Source organism: Microcebus murinus, chromosome 23 (genome assembly GCF_040939455.1).
Source record: "Microcebus murinus isolate Inina chromosome 23, M.murinus_Inina_mat1.0, whole genome shotgun sequence".
Lineage (NCBI taxonomy): Eukaryota > Metazoa > Chordata > Mammalia > Primates > Cheirogaleidae > Microcebus > Microcebus murinus.
This window is the reverse complement of record NC_134126.1, coordinates 14,637,339-14,661,871: the sequence shown is the minus strand read 5'-3', so window position 1 is coordinate 14,661,871 and position 24,533 is coordinate 14,637,339. Positions and strand designations below refer to the sequence as shown.

Below are 24,533 nucleotides of genomic sequence, written 5' to 3'. Positions count from 1 at the left end.
GCGAGCAGCATTTCCTGTTGAGCACTCCAGTCAGTTTACAGAGCGGGATCCCTGTGGGCTGAATCTCCTTTAGAGACTGGTGTTTATAAAACGAGGGCAGCACCATCACCTTCCTTTGGCACCTCACAGGGGCACAGAATGACCGAAGTTTGGGGCTGCTAGTCCTGAGGCGGGGAGAGGGTCAGACTGACACGATGTGCTGAGAGCTCAGCTAGGAGTTGGAGCTTCAGACACTCTGGTTTTCCGCCACTCTGGTTTTCTGGGACACTTTGAAGACATTTTGGTGCCTGGGGTGAGACTGCTTAAGCTTAGATACCTATAAACAGAGAAGCCCTTTCCCATCAGCTGCAAAGCTGGTTGCCTTGGTGACAGTCCTTTTTCAACAAAAGAGTACAGTAGCCTAGAATTACCTATTATTTATTTATTTATTTATTTTTGAGACAGAGTCTCACTCTGTTGCCCGGCTAGAGTGCCATGGCGTTGGCCTAGCTCACGGCAACCTCAATCTCCTGGGCTCAAGCGATCCTACTGCCTCAGCCTCCCGAGTAGCTGGGACTGCAGGCATGCACCACTATGCCCAGCTAATTTTTTTTCTATATGTATTTTAGTTGTCCAGCTAATTTCTTTCTATTTTTAGTAGAGACGGGGTCTCGCTCTTGCTCAGGCTGGTCTCACACTCCTGACCTCAAGCGAGCCTCCCACCTTGGCCTCCCAGAGTGCTAGGATTACAGGCGTGGTGCCCGGCCTAGAATTACCTATTAATTTTAGACTCTCTTAATGCCTCCATATGTAATTTGTACCCCTAATCCTCACATCTTCAGTCCTATTTTCTTCAGTTCAAGAGGTTAGGTACATCCAAAGCTATTTCTCACTAGGAAAAGGTTTTACACCTTTGCTTCCACTCTCTAAGTCCATGGAGAAAGTGAATAATGAATACACCAACTAAGTGTGTTCCATTATCCTGGGCCTTGGCCTTTGCACACAAGTGAGGTAGCTCCCAGATCAGGGCAGGGTGGAGCCAAAAGATAAACAAATTTTGCAATTCAGCCTATTTAGGGTGTTTTTGTGCAGGGAAAGTTGATACAGTAGAATAAATTTGAGAATTAATGTCCCCTGAAATAGGAAAGCAGTGGAACCTCTCTTTTCCTGTGGCTGCAATGGACTGTGCCATATGCATGAAGAGAAACCCTACCCCCTTGGCTGTTTCCTAGCTTTCTTTTGCAGGTTTTTGGTCAAACACCATTTTACACTGTTGAAAATTCACAATGGAGCTTGTGGCCAGAATTGCCTTATAACTTGGTGAGTAAAGTTCTTGAGTGGTGAGGGTTTGGGGTGGAGGCAGAGGGAGCTGTATTTGAAATGTGAATTGGGAGGAGAAGGAGAGGAAGTCCAGAAAGTGACTATGGAAGAAACTCCGAACAACTGGCATCAAGCCAGTTAGACATTTCTTTTCTTTCTTTCTTTTTTATGTTTTTGCCTATCGGGCAAGCAATTGCTGGGGAATTCTTTCCTTTGTATTCCGGTCCATGTAGTTAGCAAATGGGATTCATCTCTCACATCCGCTGTGACTGTTGGCTAGTAGTTGCTTGGGGTGCTGTCCTGAGAAGAACCTTGAGGGTACATCTAAGCAAGAAAGAGTCTGGGAATCGATTGGCAATGTCTGCCATGGCGTAGGATAGGAAGTGGCAGCCCAGGGACCACATAGTTATTACCAGATATGCATCATCAGATGTAGATCAAGGTAAGACGCCCCCTGCAGTTTCTAATGACTGCTGGACGATTCTCCTCCAGAGGCATGGTTTTCTCCCAGTCTTTTCCTTTTTTATGCCTTCCCCCCCTTTTTCTTATCTATTGTCTTTGTCCTCTCCTTTTTTCTGCTTCCTGTTCTCTTTTTCCACTGTGTAGACCTTAGACCTACCAATGGCTTCCCCATGTCCTGTTAGTGTCATATGGGATCGGAAAGGTCACTACGTCCACACAGCAGAGTTTGTGTTCTGCAGAGCTGAGAAGACATGCCTTACTCTGACTCTTATATGTGATCTCTCTAGGATAACCCTGAAACTTAAAAATTTTTAATTTTTTTCTCCCTTCTCTGGTGGCTTGATCTCTCAGGATCCATCTAGCTGGTATTGTAAATCAGGTGAATCTTTGTGTGTTTTTGTACATGGCATGCAATTGATATGGGTTAGGGGCTTGCAGGAAATTATGAGAGGGTGGACAAAGAAGCAACTTGAAGAATGTTATGACCTGACACCACAGGCCCAAATCTCTTCTGCTTCTTTTCTCTCAATCAAGGCTTACATTTTTTTCTTTAATGACTTCACCCAGGAATAAGGAAGAATTTTTGATGGAAGATCAAGCTTTTTATTTCCTAATAAAAAGCTTTCTTTGGGAGCCTGAGAAGGTATCTCTGCTCCTCTTAGATATTTTTAAACCACACACCTCTCCTTCTGGCCAATACTGAAATGGGAAATGATTTATTGCCCCTTACTAAGGTATTTCTTAGCAGTTCAGTTCCATTTATCTTCTCTGTTTTTATTTTGTTTTGACTCTAGGTTGCCAAGTACAAAGGATTATTGACGTGGTTGGAAAAATACCGGTTACCTTTCTTCTGTAAAACAAACTTGTGTTTCCATTATATTCTCTGTCAGGAGCTTATCAGTTTCATTAAGTCCCCAGAAGGAGGTAAGCATTGGGTAGTGCACGCGCACGTGTGTGCGTGTGTGCGTGTGTGTGGGTGTGTGTGTATGTGTGTGTAGAAATATAGGAAGCCACAATGCATAATGATGTTTTGACTGTTGGTCCCATAGTAAGGTGAAAATACTGGCTACATTTGTAGATATGCAGGTAGCCTAACCCATGTTATGGCCATAGGTGAAATCTTAGCCTGAAAAATTGGTACCTAAGGCAATATGCAAAAATCATATGGGCTGAGATATTTATCTCCCTGTAGCCAGAAATGAGAGTTAATAGTAGCCACAGAACAAGCTAAAATTGCCTAAAGTGTATCCGAATCAAACAAATATCACTATCTTCATTACTATGATCTTGCTTAAACCACCATTATTTTTCACCAATTGTGCTGGCAGAATCTGTATGATGTAACTATTTTGGAACTATGGAATCTATTGAAGTTTGCAACTTCCAGAAGAAGTCTTAGACAGCAAATTGCAGTTAATCTCATTCAATTTCAGCTCTTTGCACAATGGCAACTACCTACCCCCAACTCTAGTCCCATGGGAGGCAGCTGTGCATGTGTTCCCAGAACAGCTTACAGGAGCCAGGGTGGCCAAAAGGGACCTTGCCTTCCAAATATTGAGGATCTGTGCTGTGATTTGGGGTTGTGCTTCTGATCACAGAGGTATAAAGAGATGGGCGGCCATTGTTGTTGTACCTCTGCACTGTTGCAAGCCCTCCCCATCTGGCTGAAGTGATTACTAGGGAATTTATAGAGATGACATCTTCTTCCTCTTCATTTTTCTCTTTTTTTATTTTGGGAGGCAGACATAAAGGACTAGGGCATTCAACATCAACTGCATATATGGGGAAAATAAGAAAGTGACCACCTATGCCTAGGGAAAGGTTGAGGCTCCGAAAAGACCTGAGAAGACCTAAGTTTATACCTCAGACCAATCTTTGGCACAGAGACAGCCTACAATAATAAAAAAAAACTAAGAAAAATAACAAAACATATCAAACTCTGGGGAAAGAGAAAGATATGATTTCCAGAGTTATCACATCATTAGATTCAAATGTCTAGTTCTTAACAAGAAAATCACAAAGCACACAAAGAAACGGGAAAGTATGGCTCATTTAAAGGGAGAAAAAAATTGAAAGAAACTGTCCCTGAGAAAGATCTGATAGCAGATCTGCTAGACAAAGACTTTAAAACAACTGCCTTAAAGATGATCAAAGAACTAAAGAAAGATGAAGAAAGTCTAGAAAGTGATATATGAAATAAATAGAAATATCAATAAAGAGAAAATCTAAAAAAAATCCCCAAAAGAAATTTCAGACATGAAAAGTACAATCACTGAAATGAAAAAATTTACTAGAAGGATTCAAAGGCAGATTAGAAAAGGCAGAAGAAAGAATTGGTGAACCCAAAGATAGGGCAGTGGAAATTATAAAATCTGAGGAACAGAAAGAAAAAAGATAGAAGAAAAGTGAACAGAGCAAAAAGGGACCTATGAAACACCATCAACCACACCGGCATGCACATTATGGAAATGCCAGAAGGAGAGAAGAGAGAGAAAGGGACAAAGAGAATATCTGAAGCAATAATGCCTGAAAATTTCCCAAATTTGATGAAAGACATAAATATAAACATCAAAGAAGTTCAATGAACTCCAAGCAAGAAGAACTCAAAGAGATCCACACCAAGACACATTATAGTCAAACTCTTGAAACCAAAGACAGAGAAAGAATGTTAAACACAGTAAGATAGAAGCAACTCACCACTTTACAAGGGATTCTTATAAGATTATAAGCAGATTTCTCATCAGAAACCTTGGAGTCCAGGAGATAGTATGCTGATATATTCAAAGTCCTAAAAGACAAAAAAAATCAACCAAGAATCCTATATTCAGCAAAACTGACTTTCTAAAGTAAGTGCAAAATTAAGATATTTCCAGATAAACAAAAGCCAAGGGAGTTGCCCTACAGCAAATGCTTCAGAGAGACCTGCAGTGTGAAATGAAAGGAACACTGGACAGTAACTTAAAGCAACATGAAGAGGCCAGGCATGGTGGCTCACGCCTGCAATCCTAGCACTCTGGGAGGCCGAGGTGGGTGGATTGCTCGAGGTCAGGAGTTCGAAACCAGCCTGAGCAAGAGCGAGACCCCATCTCTACTACAAATAGAAAGAAATTAATTGGCCAACTAATATATATAGAAAAAATTAGCTGGGCATGGTGGTGCATGCCTGTAGTCCCAGCTACTCAGGAGGTCAGTGAGGATTGCTTGAGCCCAGGGCTTTGAGGTTGCTGTGAGCTAGGCTGATGCCATGGCACTCTAGCCTGGGGAACACAGTGAGACTCTGTCTCAAAAATAAAATAAAATATAATATAATAAATAAAGCAATATGAAGAAGTAAATAACTCAATAAAAGTAAAGAAATAGGCAATTATATAAGCTAGTATGATTGTATCAACAGTTCATAGCTGTACTTTTTGTTTTTACATGATTAAGAGACTAATACATTTTTTTTTTTTTTTTTTTGAGACAGAGTCTCGCTTTGTTGTCCAGGCTAGAGTGAGTGCCGTGGCGTCAGCCTAGCTCACAGCAACCTCAAACTCCTGGGCTCGAGTGATCCTTCTGCCTCAGCCTCCCGAGTAGCTGGGACTACAGGCATGCGCCACCATGCCCGGCAAATTTTTTATATATATATCAGTTGGCCAATTAATTTCTTTCTATTTATAGTAGAGACGGGGTCTCGCTCTTGCTCAGCTGGTTTTGAACTCCTGACCTTGAGCAATCCGCCCGCCTCGGCCTCCCAGAGAGCTAGGATTACAGGCGTGAGCCACAGCGCCCGGCCGAGACTAATACATTTTTAAAAGAACAATTATTAGTCTAAAATTAGTATTATTGTAACTTTGGTTTGTAACTGCACATTATGTTTTGTTTTGCACATGATTTAAGAGACTAATATGTGTTAATAAGTTATTAGTTTATGTTTTGGGGCATGCGATATACAAGAATGTAATTTTGTGAGATCACCACCCAAAAGGGGTAGAGATGGAGCTGTTAAAGGAGCAAAGGTTTTTTGTGTGTGTTATTGAAGTTCAGCTGGTATAAATTCAATTTAGAGTGTTATAAACTTATAATGTTAAATGTAATCCCCATGGTAACTGCAAAGAAAATAGCTATATAATTTATACAAAACGAAATGAGAAAGGAATTTAAATGTTTTACTACAAAAAATTAAACACAAAAGAAGACAGTGATCCTGGTAGTGAAGAACTAAAAACCTATAAGGCGTATAGAAAAAAATAGCAAAATTACATAAATCTCTTCTTATTAGTAATTACTTTTAATGTAAATGGATAAAACTTTTCAATCAAAACATAGCAACTGGCAGAATAAATTTAAAAACAAGATCCAATTATATCTTGTCTACAAGAGGCTCACTTTAGATCCAAACACACAAATTAACTGAAAGTAGGTGGATAGAAAAAAATAGTCCATGCAATAAATAACCAAAAGAGACCAGGGATGCTTATAATAATACGAGACAAAATAGTCTTTAAATTTTAATTAGTTTATAAGAGACAAAAAGAAACATTATACATTAGTGCAAGATCTGACACAGCAAGAAGATATAACAATTATAAGCATTCACACAACTGATGATAGGCCATCAAAATACATAAAGCAGCCCAAGTGCCCATCAATCCAAGAATGGATTAATAAGATGTGGTATATGTATACCATGGAGTACTATTCAGCTCTAAGAAACAACGGTGATATAGCATATCTTATATTTTCCTGGTTAGAGCTGGAACCCATACTACTAAGTGAAGTATCCCAAGAATGGAAAAACAAGCACCAGATATATTCTCCAGCAAACTGGTATTAACTGAGTAGCACCTAAGTGGACACATAGGTACTACAGTAATAGGGTATTGGGCAGGTGGGAGGGGGGAGGGGGGCGGGTATATACATACATAGTGAGTGAGATGTGCACCATCTGGGGGATGGTCATGCTGGAGACTCAGACTTTTGGGGAGAGGGGGGGAAATGGGCATTTATTGAAACCTTAAAATCTGTACCCCCATAATATGCCGAAATAAAAAAAAATACATAAAGCAAAACCCTACAAAAGTGAGGGAAAAATAGACAATTCTACAATAATAATTGGAGATTTCAATACTCCACTCTTAATAATGAACAGAATGATAAGAAAGAAGATAAGTGAGGAAATAGAGGACTTAAACAATACAATAAACCAACTATGTCTAAAAGATATATACAGAACACTCTCTTACCAACAACAGCATACACATTCATCTCAGGTACACATGGGACATTTTCCAGCATACAGTATGTTAGGCCATAAATTAAATCTCAGTAGATTTTAGAATATATCATACAGTGTATCTTTTCTTAGCATAATAGAATACAGTTAAAAATAAATACCAGAAGGAAAACTGAAAATTTCACAAAATTGTGGAAACTAAAGAACACAATCTTTTGCGAAAAATAGATCAAAGAAGAAATCACAAGGGAAATTAAAAAATATTTAGAGATGAATGAAAATGAAAACAGAACATACCAAAACTTATGGGATACAGTGAAAGTAGTTCTAAGGGGAAACTTTATAGCTACAAATGCTTACATTAAAAAAAGAACTATCTCAAATAAACAAAATAACTTTATAACATTAGGAGTTAGGAAAAACAGAACAAACTAAACCCAAAGCTAGCAGAAGGAAAGAAATGAGAACAAATATCAATGAAATAAAGAATAGGGAAACAAGAGAGAAAATCAATGAAAACAAAAGTTGGTTCTTTGAAAAGATTAACATAATAAACAAAATTTTAGCTATATAGACTAAGAAATAAAGAGAGAAAATATTACTAAAAAGACTACAAATTATTAAAATAAAAATGAAAGGGGGGGCTTGGTGCAGTGGCTCATATCTGTAATCCTAGCATTCTGGGAGGTTGAGGCAGGAGGATCACTTGAGGTCAGGAGTTCGAGACCAGCCTGAGCAAGAGTGAGAACCTGTCACTACTAAAAATAGAAAAATTAGCTGGGCATGGTGGCACATGCCTGTAGTTACAGCTACTCAGGGGGCTGAGGCAGGAGGATCGCTTGAGCCCAGGAGTTTGAGGTTGCTGTGAGCTATGATGACGCCACTGCACTCTAGCTGGGGTGACAGTGAGACTCTCTCTCTCAAAAAAAGAAAACATATCCACATGTCAAAGAATAAAATTGGACCTTTAGATAACACCATATACAAAAATTTACTCAATATAGATCAAAGACTTAAGTATAAGACCTAAAACTATAAAACATATAAGATAACATAGAGCAAAATCTTCACTACATTGGATTTGGCAGTGATATCTTCACTATGACACCAAAGGCAGCAGTAACAAAAAAAAAATTTGGACTTCATAAAAATTTTTAAAATTTGTGCATCAAAAGATAGTAAAAAGTAAAAAGACAACCCACGGAGTAGAAGAAATATTTTAAAATCATATATCTGATAAAGGATTGACATTCAGAATATATGGAGAACTCCTAAAACTCAACAACGTAAAACAAACAACATGATTCAAAAAATAAGGAAAGGGCTTGAATAGATATTTCTCCAAAGAAGATATACGAATGGCCAGTAGCATATGAGGAGATACTCAACATTGCTAGTCATTAGAGAAATGCAAATCAAAACTAAAATGAGATGCCACCACACATCCATTAAGATGTGTCCTATCAAAAAATAAAATAACAAGTGTTGGTGAGGATATGGAGCACTTGGAACCCTTTTTCACTGTTGGTGGAACTGTGAACAGGACAGCCACTGTGGAAAACACCAGAGTGTTTTCTTTAAAATTAAAAATAGGATTACCATATGATCCAGCAATTCAAGTTTTGGGTATATGCTCGAAAGAATTGAAAGCAGAGTCTCAAAGAGGTATTTGAACACCCATGTTCACAGCAGCATTCTTCACAATAGATAAGCAACATGGGTACAGACACAGAATAGAATATTATTCAGCCTTAAAAAGGAAATTGTGACAAATGGTACAACATGAATGAAACTTGAGGACATTATCCTAACTGAAATAAGCCAGTCACAAAAAGACAAACGCTGTAGAGTTCCATTTATATGAAGTACTTAGAACAGTCACAGAGAAAGGAAGTGGAATGTTGGCTGCCTGGGGCTGGGAGGAGAGGACAGTGGGGAGTTATTGCTTCATGGGTTTAATGAGTTTCGGTTTTGCCAGATGAAAAGAATTTTGGAGATGGGTGGTCATGATGGTTGAACAACATTATTAATGTGTTTCATGCCACTGAACTGTACACATAAAAATAACTAAGATGGTACATTTTATGTTATGTGTATTTTACCATGACAAAAAATATTGGGAAAAAATGGAATTCAGGCCATGTCACTCCTCTGTTCACTGTCTGCCCCGCTCCTCCTCACCCCTACACCACCGATGGCTCCCATCTCAGTGAGAAATCCAACAGTCTTACAGTGACCTTCAACTTCCTAGAGACCTGGGCTCATATCCGGGACCCCATTTCCCCCGGCCCCGCCCCACTCACTCCATTTCAGCCATGCTGGCCTCCCTGCAGTTCCCCAAACATGCTGGACACGTCTCCACGTCAAGGCTTTGCACTGGCTTTTTCCTCTACCTGGAATGCTCTTCCTCTACATGTGCATGTGGCTCCCTCTCTCACATCCCCAAATCTTTGTGCAAATCTCACCTCGTCCATGAAGGCTGCTCTGATGACCCTATTTAAAACTATATCCTATCCATTCATCCAATCCTGGCCCCCAGCATTCCCAATTTCCTTCACCCAGCTCTGCTTTTTCTTTCTTCTATAGTGCTTATAACCTTCAAACTTACTAGATGATGTAATTATTTATTATGCTTATTGTTTATTGTCTGTCTCCTTCACAAGAAGATAAGCTCCTTGAGGGCAGGGATTTTTGTTCTGTTTGCTCATGTATCCCCAGCACCTAGAATGGAACATGGAACTTAGTAGGCATGTACTAAATATTTATTGAAAGAATGAATGAATAAAAAATTTCCATCTAGGGTTCAATTAGTAACTTTTAGCCCACTAACCAAAGGAAATTAACATGTCCCACTCCAAACAAAGTTAAGATTCAGGAGCATTTGTGGAATAAAATGTTGTAACAAATCACCTGCTTCAACTACCCTCCTTCAAAATATGTGTGTGTATATGTGTATATATGTATATATACACATGTGTATAAAGTTGGACTGACATGCACACTAAAGGCAAAATCACCGTCACGTGGGGTCGGTAGAATGGATGGGGCTCTGGTTGGAAGGTATTTTGAGCTGCTGACTGTGTGCGTGCCCCTCTCGTGTCACTAGACACATAGGAGGAGATGGTCTGGTGCCCAGCTTCGAAAGCGCCCCGTGGCTGGGACCCACCTCAGGGAGCTGGCCCCCGTTTGTCCTCACCCACGCTGCACGCATGGTGGCCTGGCTGCAGCCAAGGCTGAGCGCGTGCTCAGGGCAGGGATCGTTCTCTCTATCTCACTGTGGCTTCTCCTGGCAGCCAAGATGATGAGATGGAAAAAGGCGGACGAGTGGCTGCTCCAGAAGTGCATCGGCGGGGTCGGAGGGATGTGGCGCTTCTGCTCCTACCTCAAGGGCAGTGCAGGTGGGTTGCCGGGGTTGTTCCTGGGGCCTGTGCAAGTTCTGAACAGTTTCCAAGTGGCCCTGGAGCCCCGGTTGGCAGTTATGTGTGCCTATGGCGAATATTTTAATGCTTAATAATGTCTGGATAAAAATCTTTGAAAACTGAGGTCCACAGCGTAGGTTAAGGCAAAAGCAATCAGAGTCCCTTTCATTCATTCATTCATTCATTCATTCATCTAACAATAACTGCAGAGCACCACTGTGTGGCAGCCACTGTGCTGGTGGGTTGGGACACAAAGATGACAGGAGCCATAAGTTTCTGCTTCATATAGCTGTGACTATGGTGGGGAGATGGTTGAGGAACAAGTAAATAAATCCCCGTAGCAAAAGTGTTGGAACCACCGCTTTCTGTTCTACTGGGTCCAGTAGTTGCTGGGTGCTGCGAGGCTGGCCACCGGCGCTGGCTGACACTCCAGCCCAGCAATGTTGGGTTTCGTCTAGGGACAAGCCCTAGTTTTAAGGGTGAAATCCTGGGTCTCCAGGAAGCAGGTAGGGGAGAACTGGACACACTATATCTTTCATTTTGCCACTCAGAGTTTGGCCCTGGCAAAATTGTAAAAAAGGGAATTGTAGTCTTTGGCATCTTTTGGCTCAAGGGTCCTTCTGCAGGCTGCTCTGGGTCTATGATCTAGGAAAAGTTCTTTTTCCTCAGATACTTTTCTGGGCAAAATTCAAATGTCTCATGATCCTTCCTCAGTTTTGCAGTTTTCCCTAAAGTGAGAGTCTATATAACAAGAGTAACAAAAAGTCACAAAGGATCCGTACGCGTTAAGTTCTTTCTCCCCATGCCTCCCATCCTCCCCCACGTTAGAACTTTTCTGGAGATGATGCCTTAACCCAAAGAAGTGACTAACGGTGAGATCTGATATAGTAAAACAGCCTGGGGGAGGACGCCGGCTGATTCACCAGCTGCAACCACCAAAGGGGCCAGATTCAGGTGCAGCTCTGTGTCTACCCTGTCTGCTCTGTAGGTGAAGAGTTGGTGGATTTCTGGATCCTTGCCGAGAAGATCCTGAGCATAGATGAGCTGGACCTGGAAGTGAGAGACTACTACCTGTCCCTCCTGCTCGTGCTAAAGGCCACCCATCTGCAGGAGGGTTCCAGGGTGGTAACTCTCTGCAACATGAACATCAGTAAGAATTATAAAGCATATTTGAAGTGAAATCCTTGGGGACATTCCAAAAAAATCAATCCAGCATCTAATAACCCTCAGTCTCTTGCTTTGCAGACTGCCACTCTCTCCATCTTCGATCCCTCAGGGATGCCATTGGGAACCCCAACCCTTCTTAACCAGGGGAGGGTTGAAAGAGATCAGTTGCCCTTAGGCTGTTACTTGCCTCTTCCTGAGATATTACCTGCCAGTGAAGTTTGGCTGGAAGGAGGGAAAAGGAATTGAGACAGAGTGATTGAAAAGCAACTGCACCTTCTGAACCTGCATAGCTCTGTCCTTTTATTTTTGTAAATGGGATTCTCTAGAATAAACTGTAGCCCACAGGTCAAATGCAGTACATGTGGGCTATGAGCTAAGAATGTTTTTTACATTTTTAAATGGCAAAAAAAAATAGAGGAAGAAGATTACACAACAGAAATTGTATATGATTTACAAAGCCAAAATATTTACCATTTGACCCTTTACATAAAAAGTTTGCCAACCCCTTCTCTCAAGAATAAGACTGATCTGTATCTGTTTGTTTGTTCATTAAATGAGGAGGCACTCCTAATCCGCTGTGTGGAACTACTCACACTCTTCTCTACTCATATAGGTAATTGAGAATTGATTATGTTAAAATCAGAGGTAGTAAAGACACCTTCAAATTATCCAGTCCAAATCCTTTCCTCCAGACATGGATTGGTGTCTCATTTTTTCTTGTGCTTATTGCTCTTCTTTACAATAGCATTCAATAGTGTAAAAAGTAACTCAAATAATAACATAAAATGGCTTATTTTTATGGGAAAGGAGGAAGGTAATCATGGAAAGGGGTCACTGTGTATGGAGAAAATGCTTACCATGTGTCCACTGTATATTTCACCTGTCCACAGTCCAGGATTGTGTGAGGAATTGCTATACACAAAGACAGGAAATGCTATACACAAAGACATGAAATGCTATACACAAAGACAGGAAATGCTATACACAAAGACAGGAAATGCTATACACAAAGACAGGAACTGCTATACACAAAGACATGAAATGCTATACACAAAGACATTTGGAAAAGTTTACAAACCTCTCCAACATCATCATCATTGTCATCATCACATCATTCTCACCCTTTATCTCTCTGTATTTTTTCCAGAGTCCCTGCTGAACCTCTCCATCTGGCATCCTAACCAGTCAACCACCAGGAGGGAGACCCTGAGCCACATGCAGAAAGTAGCTCTGTTCAAACTCCAGAGCTATTGGCTTCCCAACTTTTACACCCACGCCAAGATGGCCATGGCCAAGGAGGAAGCGTGCCACAGTCTGATGCAGGAGTATGAGACTCGCCTGTACAGCATTTGCTGCACCCACGCAGGGGGGCTCCCTCTGAACATGACCATCAAGGCATCCCTCCACTTTCAGAAGCGGTACTCGAGCAGGAAAGCCAAGAGAAAGATTTGGCAACTGATAGATTCTGGCTCTTGGTCTCTGGACATGGACGTTGAGCCAGACTCCAACATCATGGCCCCACAGGAGATGTGTCCTCAAGAGAAGGAGGTTATACAAGCGCCCTCCCTAAAAGTGGCGTCTTCAAAGGAGAGAGCAGTCAGCCCCCTGGGAAAGGACAGTCACTGTGCCAGGAAGTGCCGCATGAAGAAGAAAGCCAAGAGTCACCTCCACATGGAGGGCCTCTTTGAGACGAAGTTCTCCACCGACCTGAGGACTGCCACCCCCATCATCAATTATTCCTCCCATCAAACTATGAAGAAGGCCATGAGGCAAAACCTCTCCATCGGGTACACCCACTGGGCCTTGTGTGCTGATGCCTATGCGGGGAATCCTTTCCGGAACCACCTGAAGCAGCTGGATTTGAAAGTGGAGATCCGACTTCTGGACCTCTGGCAGGACCTGCACCATTTCCTCAGTGTTCTGATGAATAACCGGAAGAACGGGGATGCCATATTTCGTCACATGCTGGGTAACAGAATCTGTGAGCTCTACCTGAATGAGCAGATCGGTCCACGCTTACCACTCAAATCCCAAATCATTAAGGGCCTGAAGGAAGTGCTGCCTTCTGGGACTGTGAACCCCTGGATTCCCAAAGCCCAGAAGGAGATCTGCCAGGTAGGCCATGTCTCACAGGAGTGGGTTAGTATCTGGCAGATTAGGTCAAGACTGACCAAAAATGCTACCTGATCATTTATACTGACTAAGTTAAAGACATAATTACCCACATAAACCTTCACATATCAAAGAGTTGATATTTTAAGGCACAAAATTTGCAATTTCCCCCAAACCTGCCAAAACTCTGAAGTAGAATAGGTGAGGACTTGTCAATATCTATTCCTTTTTCACTTCCTCCTTACATGCAGTCTCCCCAAATCATGAACTTCAGGGTATTCTAACAGGGAACTTAAAAAATTTCTGTTATAAATACTAAATATTGAAAAGCAGGGTGTCCCTTTGCTAGTCTAGCCATCAAGTTTGGTGGTTTTCTCTAATAATAAGGTTTGCTTCTTTTCTCTTTCTCCTTTATGTATTTGACTTGCCACTGTGTTTTATATTTTTGCATGGTTTCATGATGGTGATTATTGTCATCCTCTTCCAGATGTAAGATTTCCTTGCATATTTCTGGTAGGCCAGTTTAGTGGTGATAAATTTTCTCCGTTTTTGCTTGTTTGAGAAAGACTTTATTTTTCCTTCATTCTGAAGGATTTCTTTGGTGGGTATATTATTTTTGGCTGGAAATTTTTTTCTTTCAGCACTTTGACTATTTCATCCTATTTCCTTCTGGCCTGTAAGGTTTCTGCTGAGAAATCTGTTAGTCTAATGAAGATTCCCTTATATGTGACTTGATCTTTTCTCTTGGTGTTTTTAGAATTCTCTCTTTATTTTGAATTCTTTTTCCAATCATTTGTTGATTCCCTTTCCTTGGGGTCTGTTACTAGAGAGTTATTATGTTCCTTTGCTGGTGTTATGTTTACTTCCTTTTTCATATTTCTCTTGTTCCACCAGATGCACTGATGTCATCTGTGCATCTGGTGGAACAATTGCCTCTCTCAAACTTTTTAGAGTGGCTTTCATATAGAAAGACTTGGGTCTTAGTGTACTAGCTGGGAAGGATGTTGTGATTCTGTTTCCTGGTATATACAGTGATATAGCCTCCATACAGCTTCTTCAGCTGCGTTCAATGTCAGCAGTAACTGCATGTGTGTCAGTGACCCGACCTGTAGAAGCTTATGTCAAGGCCAGTAGTGGCCCAAGTGGTTAATGTCCATGGTGTCATGGGTTTTGGGGAATCCTCCTATTCCCATTTTCCTCACAATGGGGAGACTTAGCCAAAGGGACCCCTCTTGGTGTCAGGTCTGACACAGCCTACAACAGATATAGTAGCAGTGGCTTCCAGGTGCAGGTGCTTGGAGCAGCTGTGAGGCTGAGGTCTTAGGTTCAGGGTCTCATGAAACTATGGTGGCACCTGCGTCTTGAGATGCAGATTTGCCCTCTGTAAGAGAGTTGGATGTAGGCTGCCCACAGAGCCAGGATCTGTGACTCTGAGTCACCTGTGGACAGCTCAGGCCCAGGGTGCTGTGTTGTGTTAATAGCTATCATTCTGCCCCTGGGGGAAGGTGGCAAAGGCGTCATTCCCCTGGGAAGCCTGGAGCTTCGGGCCCAGAGAACAAGGCATGGCTGCAATTTGGGAACCTGAGCCAAAAAGTTCCAGTGGCCACTTGGGTCCCTGGGGGTGAGGCACTGTGCAGCGGTGACTCTAGGCCCCGGGACAGTGGGGCTCAGAAGTATCCCCCAGACTCCGTGAGGCCAGGTGCAGCAGCGGCAAGTGCCCCAGAACGGTGGTGCACAGCTATTGCTTGGGCCCTGTGGGGCCAAGAGCAGCAGTGCAATGGCTGCTCTTCCTGAGAAGGGAGTGTCTCAGCAGCTCAGACTCTAGGGGCTAGTCTAGCTCCAGGGAAGCAGGATATTAGATTTGTTTGGCCTTTAGGCTGGGGTGTCTTAGCTCAGCCACTACCAGGGACCGGGGCTACTACCTCAGCTCAGCCCTGGGACATGTAGCTGCCCAGCTCAGACGTGACCCTGATTCCCAGGAGGTAACGTGTCACTTCAGCTCAGGCCCGGGAGGACAGCCCAGGCACCATTTCCCTGCGATGGCGGGCACTGCCTCAGCTTAGGCACTGGGGTGCATGGCCATTCTGGATAGCCAAGGGAGACATGGCTGCTCTGGGTGGCCAAGGAATTGCTTCCCCAGGAGGCCAGGTACCAACTGGGCTCAGGCACAGAGCGGTGTGACTGTTTCACGCGGCCAAGGCGTCATTTCCCCGGGAAGCCTGTGTGACTTCCCGGGGAAATGACTTTAATTATTTTCTCCAAAACATACTTGCTAATTTACTGTTTTGGCTATCTTTTGAGGGGAACGAGTGCTAGGGTCTTCTAGTCGTCCATCTTGCCGATGTCACTCACTCTGATCCTTGCATGTGGGATGACAATGGCTGCCTCAAACAAAGACACTATACAGGCCAGATGGGGTGGCTCACACCTATAATCCCAGCACTTTGGGAGGCCAAGGCAGGAGGATCACTTGAGGCCAGGAGTTCAAGACCAGCTTGGGCAACATAAGACCTTATCTCTACAAGAAATTAAAAGAATTACCCTAGTGTGGTGGTGCGTGCCTTAGTCCCAGCTACTTGAGAGGCTGAGGTGGGAAGATCATTTGAGTCTAAGAGTTTGAGGCTACAGTGAGCCATGATCAGGCCACTACACTCCAGCCTGGGAGACAGAGTGAGCCCTCATCACTATAAGGAAAAGACAGTAGTAAGTACAGTGTCTGATAAGGAGTAGGTACACAAATGTTCCTTCTCTTTGACCCTTTATCAGATTCATAGAACCTCGGAATAAGACAGGGCCTTAGAGGTTCTCTCATCCTCCCCTCTACTGTACAGAAGCAGGAACAAAGCTAAGTTCTCACTGCTGTTTACTGACAAGTGCTGCGCCAATGACCAGATTCCTGCTCGATCTGTTGCAAGGTTAGCAAACTACAGTCTGGGAGCTAAATCCAGCTTCCCACCTGGATTTGTATGGCCAGCAAGCTAAGAATGGTTTTATATTTTTTCAATGGTAGAAAAATATCAAAGAATATATCATGACACATGGATATTATATGAAATTCAATTTTTAGTGTCCATAAATAAAGTTTATTGGAACACAGCCACGCCCATTTGTTTATGTGTTGTCAAGTCCTGCAGCCACATAGTTGAGTACTTGCAACAGAGACCAGATAGCCCACACAGCTGTATTTGCTATCTGATATTTTACAGAAGAAGCTTGCGGATCCTTGATCTACTGCATTACACACTGCTCTGAGGAGGGACGAGAGGGGTTTCTTGAGTGATATACAAGCTCAGTTCTGAAGAAAATCCTAATACATTGTAACAAATATCAATAATAGGGTTTTTAGATACTGTTATATTTTGGTAAAAATCTGATTTTTTTTTTTTTTTTTTTTGAGACAGAGTCTCACTCTGTTGCCCAGGCTAGAGTGAGTGCCATGGCATCAGCCTAGCTCACAGCAATCTCAAACTCCTGGGCCCAAGCAATCCTCCTGCCTCACCCTCCTGAGTAGCTGGGACTATAGACATGTGCCACCATGCCCAGCTGATTTTTTATATATATAGTTTTAGTTCTCCAGCTAATTTCTTTCTATATTTAGTAGAGATGAGGGTCTTGCTTTTGCTCAGGCTGGTCTCAAACTCCTCACCTTGAGCGATCCACCCGTCTCGGCCTCCTAGAGTGCTAGGAGTACAGGTGTGAGCTACCACGCCCGGCCTCGATTATTTCTTTTAACAGAAAATGTTCAAAGAAACATTGTTTCTTAAGAAATCAATTTGATTTCTTATTCATTAATTATTAGATAGAGTCATAAATCTCTTAAACCAAAAGGGGTGTTAATAGGGTACTCATTTCACACATGCTTTTTATTATTCACATTTAATATATGTATTTGGAGTTATCCATTAGTGAATAACAATATATTACATTACATATTGCTAGGATTCAATCATTGAACTGAATTCTCTCAGGAATATATTTCCCTCCAGTTTCCTAGGAGCTCAGGAGATTTGATAAAGCTGCTAACATTCATACCATTCAACTCACTTTTTGGCAGCTCGACTAGGGCGGTTTGTGAAGACAATCTTACATCCCTTAAAGATTACTATTGGCAACTCATTGCTTTCAAAATAATGCTCAGATTACTTAACAAGGCATTCATGTGCTCCGTGTAGAGTCCCAACCAACCTTCTCTGCCTCATCTCTTGCCACTCCCCCCATTCCTACAATCTTCCCATGAATGCTACATTTCATCCACACTGCAGTAATCTTCATTCTCAAACGTGTCCTAGCCCACCTCTATGCCTTTGCTTAAACTTTTCTCACTGCATGGAATGCCCTTTATTCAGCTTCCTTATAGTGAGCTCCTATTTATGCATGATGCAAACCCTAGATTAAATCTCGTTGCCTGTATGAATTTTTCCTGGATTTCCATAACTCGGTCAGAAATAATTGTTCCCTTCTCTCTGCTCCCAGAGAACCTTGTTAATACCTCTGTCACAGCATGTGTCATATGCTATTCCTCATGCTGGCAGGTGAGCTCCTTGGAACGATGCTTGTAGCACCCTGATCTCTGTATTGCCAGCAGCTCGCATGGTGGCTAGCATGCAGGAGGCACTCGGAAAACATTCGTCAAATAAATGAATGAATGAAAGTGAGAGTATGGATAAATAAATCTGGCTAAGCACTAACTCACAGGTTTTGTTGTTGAGTTTTTGTTTTAATGTAATATAATGAAATGTTCTTCACAAACGCATAAGGTCTTTCAGTGGGAGATAAAAGATATACCAAAAAGAGATGCATGGTTTTCAATGAGATGCTCTGTGGAAAGGAATGAAGTAATATGAGGATGTCAAGTACTTGTCCTGTAAATTACTTGATACCTCTCTGCTTAAATATTTATTGCTATTCTTTCTTTCCTCCCTCCCTCCCTCCCTCCCTCCCTTCCTTCCTTCCTTCCTTCCTTCCTCTCTTTCTTCAGAGCCTCACTCTATTGCCTATGCTAGAATGTCATGGTGTTAGCCTAGCTCACAGCAACCTCCAACTCCTGGGCTCAAGCAATCCTCCTGCCTCAGCCTCCCAAGAGCTGGGACTATAGGCATGCGCCACCATGCCTGGCTAATTTTTTTCTATATATTTTTAGTTGGCCGATTAATTTCTTTCTATTTTTAGTAGAGATGGGGTCTCGCTCTTGCTCAGGCTGGTCTCGAACTCCTGAGCTCAAACGATCCCCCCACCTCGGCCTCCCGGAGTGCTAGGATTACAGGCGTGAGCCACTGTGCCCGGCCTATTGCTATTCTCTAAAACTTGGAGAGAGGCTGTGTGAGCTGCCGTATTCAGAGAGATAAAAGAATGCCTCCTGGTTGGTCATAGCTAATGGTTGCTCTTCCATTGGGTCTCCAGGTTAGAGAGTCTACAGCTCACTCTGCTCCCAGGTGAACACAAGCAGAGAAGATGCAGCAACCTGAGCATGCAGCTAATGATGCTTGTGCTGTGTTTATATTTCAGATGCTCGGCCCCTGGTATGATGAATTCCTGAAAGAAGAGGACTACTGGTTTCTCGTTTTTACAGTAGGAGGGACTTTGAGTTGGGAGGAAATCATGAGGTTGAGGACAGAAGAGAGAGTAATTGCTATGTTAGAAGCCTTATTCATTAAAGTAAATGAAACTTTTATTTTCCTGGAGGCAACTAGAGATTGACATGGTCCCTGATGTTCAAAAAAAAAAGGACTCAGTGCATAAGCTGACTTTGAAGAAGTCACAATCATATAAAATTTCTACCTTATAGAAAATAGGTTTGATTAGAAGAGGAAGCAGGGTCGGTATGTAAAGGAGCAATGGTTCTCTCTCTCTCTTTTTTTTTTATTTCAGCATATTATGGGGGTACAAATGTTAAGGTTATGTATATTGCTCATGCCCCCCGCCCAACACCCGATAAATGTTATTCCTATATGTCCACTTAAGTGTTGATCCGTTAATACCAATTTGCTGGTGAGTACATGTGGTGCTTGTTTTTCCATTCTTGAGATACATCACTTAGTAGAATGGGTTCCAGCTCTATCCAGTGAAAACAATCAGTGTAAGTCCATGTGACAAGGAGGCAAGAAGGACTGAATTATCCCAAAACTGTTGCTTCTAGTCTAGTTACTGCAACAAATTCTGTCTTTCCCCCATTCCCTTCTCTTAGACTCAGCACAAGCTCGTCAGTGCCAAGTGGCATAAAAGAGACTCCATAACCAAAGAAGAGAATGCCCTTCTTTATAAGAGGATTCAGAAATCTCTGGAGTTAAGCCAGGCTTTGGCTAGCATGGAGGAAATGGATTCTATGCACTGGCAAAAGATAGCTACCGAAGACCTGAGACAAGGAGGGTCTCTCCAGGTAGAGCTGTTGTCTCCAGTGTTTCTAGTCGGTAAGAGCAGTCACTGGAATTTTTTTGACCCGTATATATAAGCAACTGGGAAATATTAATATCTGCTGATTATTTACTGTGCATCAGCATAGTGCCATGCAAAGATTACTTTATTTGATCTTCAAAATCATCTTTTAGGTAAGTACTAAGTAACTGAGGCACAGAGAGGATGTGACCTTCCCGAGGTCACCCAGGATGTAGCAGAGTGGGACTGGAATGCAGACAGACTAACTGCAGCGCCCCCTGCTGGATATGAGGGAGCCAGAAGACTCAATTTGGCCAGACAAGCATCACCACAGTTAATGCTAAATATTTCATTTCGTGCATCTGATAAGCATGTTCCACCACACCTCCCCAGAATCAGGCCCAAGGGCATTTCTGTGAATATATTTTTAACAGCCATCCTCTTCCCTAACGTAACACACCAGCCCACCCAGGCAGTGGAGAGAAGTAATTAGCACAAAGCACAAGGCTCTGCTAGCAGTCCCAGAAGTCTGGGGTTATATCCTTGCTCTACTATTGACTGTGTATATTTGAGAATATATTCAACCTCTCTTTAAACTACACTTTTCTCATCTTGAAATAGTAATGAGAACAGGCTTGCTCTAAAGGTGAACTGAGATCATGTACGAAAGCTATTAACACAATGTTTGGCAATAGTAAATGTTCAATAGTATAAATGTCAGCCATTATCATCCAAATAGATCATACTGCTTTAATTATACTGAAGCATTTGGAGCACTGCCTGTTCTTCAAACTTCAATCCACAATAAATACATTTGGCCTTATGATTCTTTAAACATATGCCTGTGTATATGTGTGCACATATATTTGGAAAAAAAATTCACAAAGCAATACTTGCCCTTGTTACGTAAGATGATATACTCTAACACTCTCTATTCTATCCTATTTCATGTTATAAAAGCTAACAATGACTCAATTAATTTATTTTCTGGAATACTAATGCATCATGACCTACACTTTGAAAAACACTAAGAGAAGGAGTAAGCAAATACTTTAAAAACTCAGTTGTACCACTCACCACTTGCTTTATGAGCTTGGGCAAGTTACTGCATCTCTCTGAACCTCATTTCTTTGTCTATAGAATGGGGATTACTGCCCCTACTTTGCAATAACGTTGAGAGGATTAGAGGTAACGTATTTACACAAAAAGCACATGCTCAATAAATGGTACTTGTTAGATCACCAAAAACTGTAACACTCAACTAAAAAAACTTTAACATGTATCCTAACATGAAAAACAAGATGCCCTGGGTGCTCACCCCTCAGGGCCATGCTTGGGCATGAGTTATTTAAATCTTGCATGAACCGGCCCTCTTTTTCACCTTCTCTCTCAAACCTGAGCATTCTTGAACCTTTCCAAGGAAATCAAGGCAAAAGTAGAAGACAGGGTGGCTGTTAAATTTCACCATACACATACTGGGTGACAGGCATGATTTTTGGTGGTCATGCAGTGGCAGGTGGAGCCAGGAAGAATGTGAACCATCCTCCATGGAGACTCCCTGTCCCTCCCCTCAACACACATGATGACTTCCTCTGTCATGGCTTTTTTGGAGCACAAATCTGGCCTGATAAAGGGCCTTCTTTGAATTTGTCCAACCCAGGGCCCTGACTCCCAGGTGGGCTGGTGCTTCCACTCAGGCCTCAGTGTTGAGGGGAGGGACAGGGATTCTCCATGGAGGATGGTCCTGGATCCTTTGCAGAAACAATCCAGTGCTCTTATCACTGATGGCCAGAGTCCCCTGCCTGACACACGATGATGACGGTGACAACGATCATGATGATGATGGTAACGATGACAATGATGCCAATGGCACTGATGACAATGATGCTTACATAAGGGTAATTGACATTCACGGGTTCACAGCCTAGCATTTCCCCTTGACTCCAACAGTACGCCTTCAGGAGGTACTGCACCGCCTGGAGAGTTCCGGGAGAACTCCGTGCAATTGGTTATGCTCCAAATCCAGAACTCACAACACAAATGAATATCTTCACCATGGTAGGAGGCAAGGTGCTGCTACTCTGCTTCTAGTGCCCAGAACATAGCTAAAACTTCTCTTACTAGCTCAGCCTTATTGGACCCACCACAGTTTGGATACAAAAAGGTATTCCCTCTCAGTTCATCACACATAACTAAAAATGATATATGGCTGTTTCTAGGAAAAAAAAATCCATCCCCAAATGCCAATGATTTGCAAGTATTGATGATATTCAGTTATATAAGCTGTTGATTCTGAAATTAATCCCCAAAGCAGAGCCAAGAAAGAGAAAATGACATAGCATATTACTTGCCATTGTATTATTCTTAGGTACATCAAATTCTTTGAAGCAATAGTAGAATGTTTGAAATACATTTACAACTCTCCCCATAACAGATGGTTGTTTTGAAGGGGTCAGCATTCATTTGTGTGAGTTGCTTCTTATATATGAATTAACAATTAGTAGCTCTTGCAAGTCATATCTTTGTTTCCCTAACATTCCTCATGCAGAAAATCTCCATGGGTCAGTTTTCCCTAAGAAGGGCATAATCCTGTCATTCTGGAGGGGAGAGGAAGCCATATTGCCTTGCTTATAATTTGGCTCAGGGAACTTGTATTCTTTATGGAAATATGCCATTAAAACACTACTATCCTACTTAAGTAACATTTAAAGGCAATACCTTCAACAAAGGTATATTAATCTTATTTTTTTTAATTTATTCTTTTTATTTTAATATTTTTATATAATATTTTATCTTCGTTTTTTTGTTTCACTGTCGTCATTGTGGATAAAAGGTATATTAATCTTTGAACCCAGAGTAGACAACTAGACATGAGCAGCTGGGATTATAGATGTGAGCCACCACACCCAGCCCAGACAACTAGACTCTCTCTCTCTCTGTTGGTCCTTACTTCACAGATATGAGCAAAATGTCCTTTTCGGAACTCTGCTTTAAGAATCCAAAGATGGCCATAGAGAAGATAAGTGATGACTACAAAACATATTGTGAGAAAGCACCCCCAGTAGGCAAGTATTTAAACACAGGGATAGATTTGAAGCAACGGGGTTTTTCCAAATCTAAGAGAGAATCTCTAAACTCAAGAAGCATAAGTCAAAACAGGAATTTTGCTTTGTGTGAAATGGAGCGATGGTTAAGGAGTAATGACTATGTCTTTTTTGAGGTTTTTTGGTATTTTTTTTAATAGCCATCTTTACAGTACAGAGACTTTGTCTTTTTTTCTCCTAGAGAGCCACAGAAAGGCATCATGAAAATGAAATGCAATCATGAATGAATTAAGATGATGATGGTTAAAGATTATTCATCTCTACTTTCTTATCTAGTTATCACTCTTGGGTTTCTTTAATTTCAAAATATTAAGGAAGTACAAATGTTTGTGTTACATGGATGCATTGTACAGTGCTGGGTTTTAAGTAATGTGGATTCATCTTCTGCTCAGTTTCCTGGAGACTGAGACTTGTGCACGGATGTTGGTTAGGGAGTGTTCTTGGGAATGCTGTCTACAAGGTAGTGAGGGAGGGAAGATTGGGCAGATGTGCATGCTTAACTGTGAAGCAGTCACAACAGGCCTCAGCAGATCCCATGGGAGACTCTGGAGTTCGATGGCCCTTCCACATTGTCCCTCAGTGAGCCAAGGGATGCCCCCTAGGGCAGATATGATCTTGGGTCTGGCAGTCTCCTTTGGCTGAGGCAACTCCCAGAGAGGGCCTCAGCTTTGAGCTACCAGCAGCCAACACTCCAGGAAGCTGGAGAAATGAGTGCTTTGGTCCTGAAGAGCGGGTCTGGGTAGCGCCCAGTAGCACACACTCCTGTTTACTTGCTTTGTGTAGAAGTTTTACCCCGTCTTGGGGCAGCTCCTCCAGGAATTGGGTTGGTTTCTTTTCCTGGGCAACTTATTCGAGAAAGGCTGGCCCACATTACTACACCTTTTCTGGAGACCCTAATATTCCACTTCTCCCGCCTCTGGTCCCCATCCTAGATTCCCCTTATGCTCAGCTAGTACCTCTGCTGGTCTTGGGGGCTTACCAGGCAGGATGACCTATGCTCTCATCCCTGAGGTTATCTGAGCCCCTGGTCATCATGACTTTCAGAGTGTGGCTGCTTCACATCTCAATTTATCATCAAAATTGGGCCAAGGATTTTGGCAAGTGAGTGGCAAGTAAATTTTCCACAACCCCTGCTATGTAACTCATGATCTGATGATTAAGGTCAATTACCCCACTGATACAGTGATTCCTCTGCTTGCCTGTTGGCTTCTTGGCATAAGGAGCTTAAAGTGACTGAGCACCCACTGTGTCCCCTGGTGGAGGCATTCTGCCTCTGGGACCAGGATCCTATCTAATACAGGAGGCACTAGCCCATGTGGCCATTGGGCACTTGAAGTGTAACTGGCACATACATATGTGTTAAATAAAATGTAATTAAAATTA

The 24,533-nt window shown here is 42.2% G+C and overlaps 1 protein-coding gene across 1 annotated transcript in view; it reads left to right on the top strand.

The window, feature by feature from the left end:
- Nucleotides 1–24,533, top strand: part of RGSL1 (regulator of G protein signaling like 1) — a 64,906-nt gene that overhangs the window by 4,534 nt on the left and 35,839 nt on the right. Inside the window, exons 3-10 of the mRNA XM_075996997.1 lie at nt 1,225–1,299; nt 2,556–2,685; nt 10,270–10,374; nt 11,384–11,545; nt 12,710–13,677; nt 19,180–19,242; nt 19,859–20,081; nt 23,004–23,111. Coding sequence (XP_075853112.1) covers nt 1,225–1,299; nt 2,556–2,685; nt 10,270–10,374; nt 11,384–11,545; nt 12,710–13,677; nt 19,180–19,242; nt 19,859–20,081; nt 23,004–23,111 — 1,834 coding nt within the window. The remainder of the gene's footprint in view (nt 1–1,224; nt 1,300–2,555; nt 2,686–10,269; nt 10,375–11,383; nt 11,546–12,709; nt 13,678–19,179; nt 19,243–19,858; nt 20,082–23,003; nt 23,112–24,533) is intronic.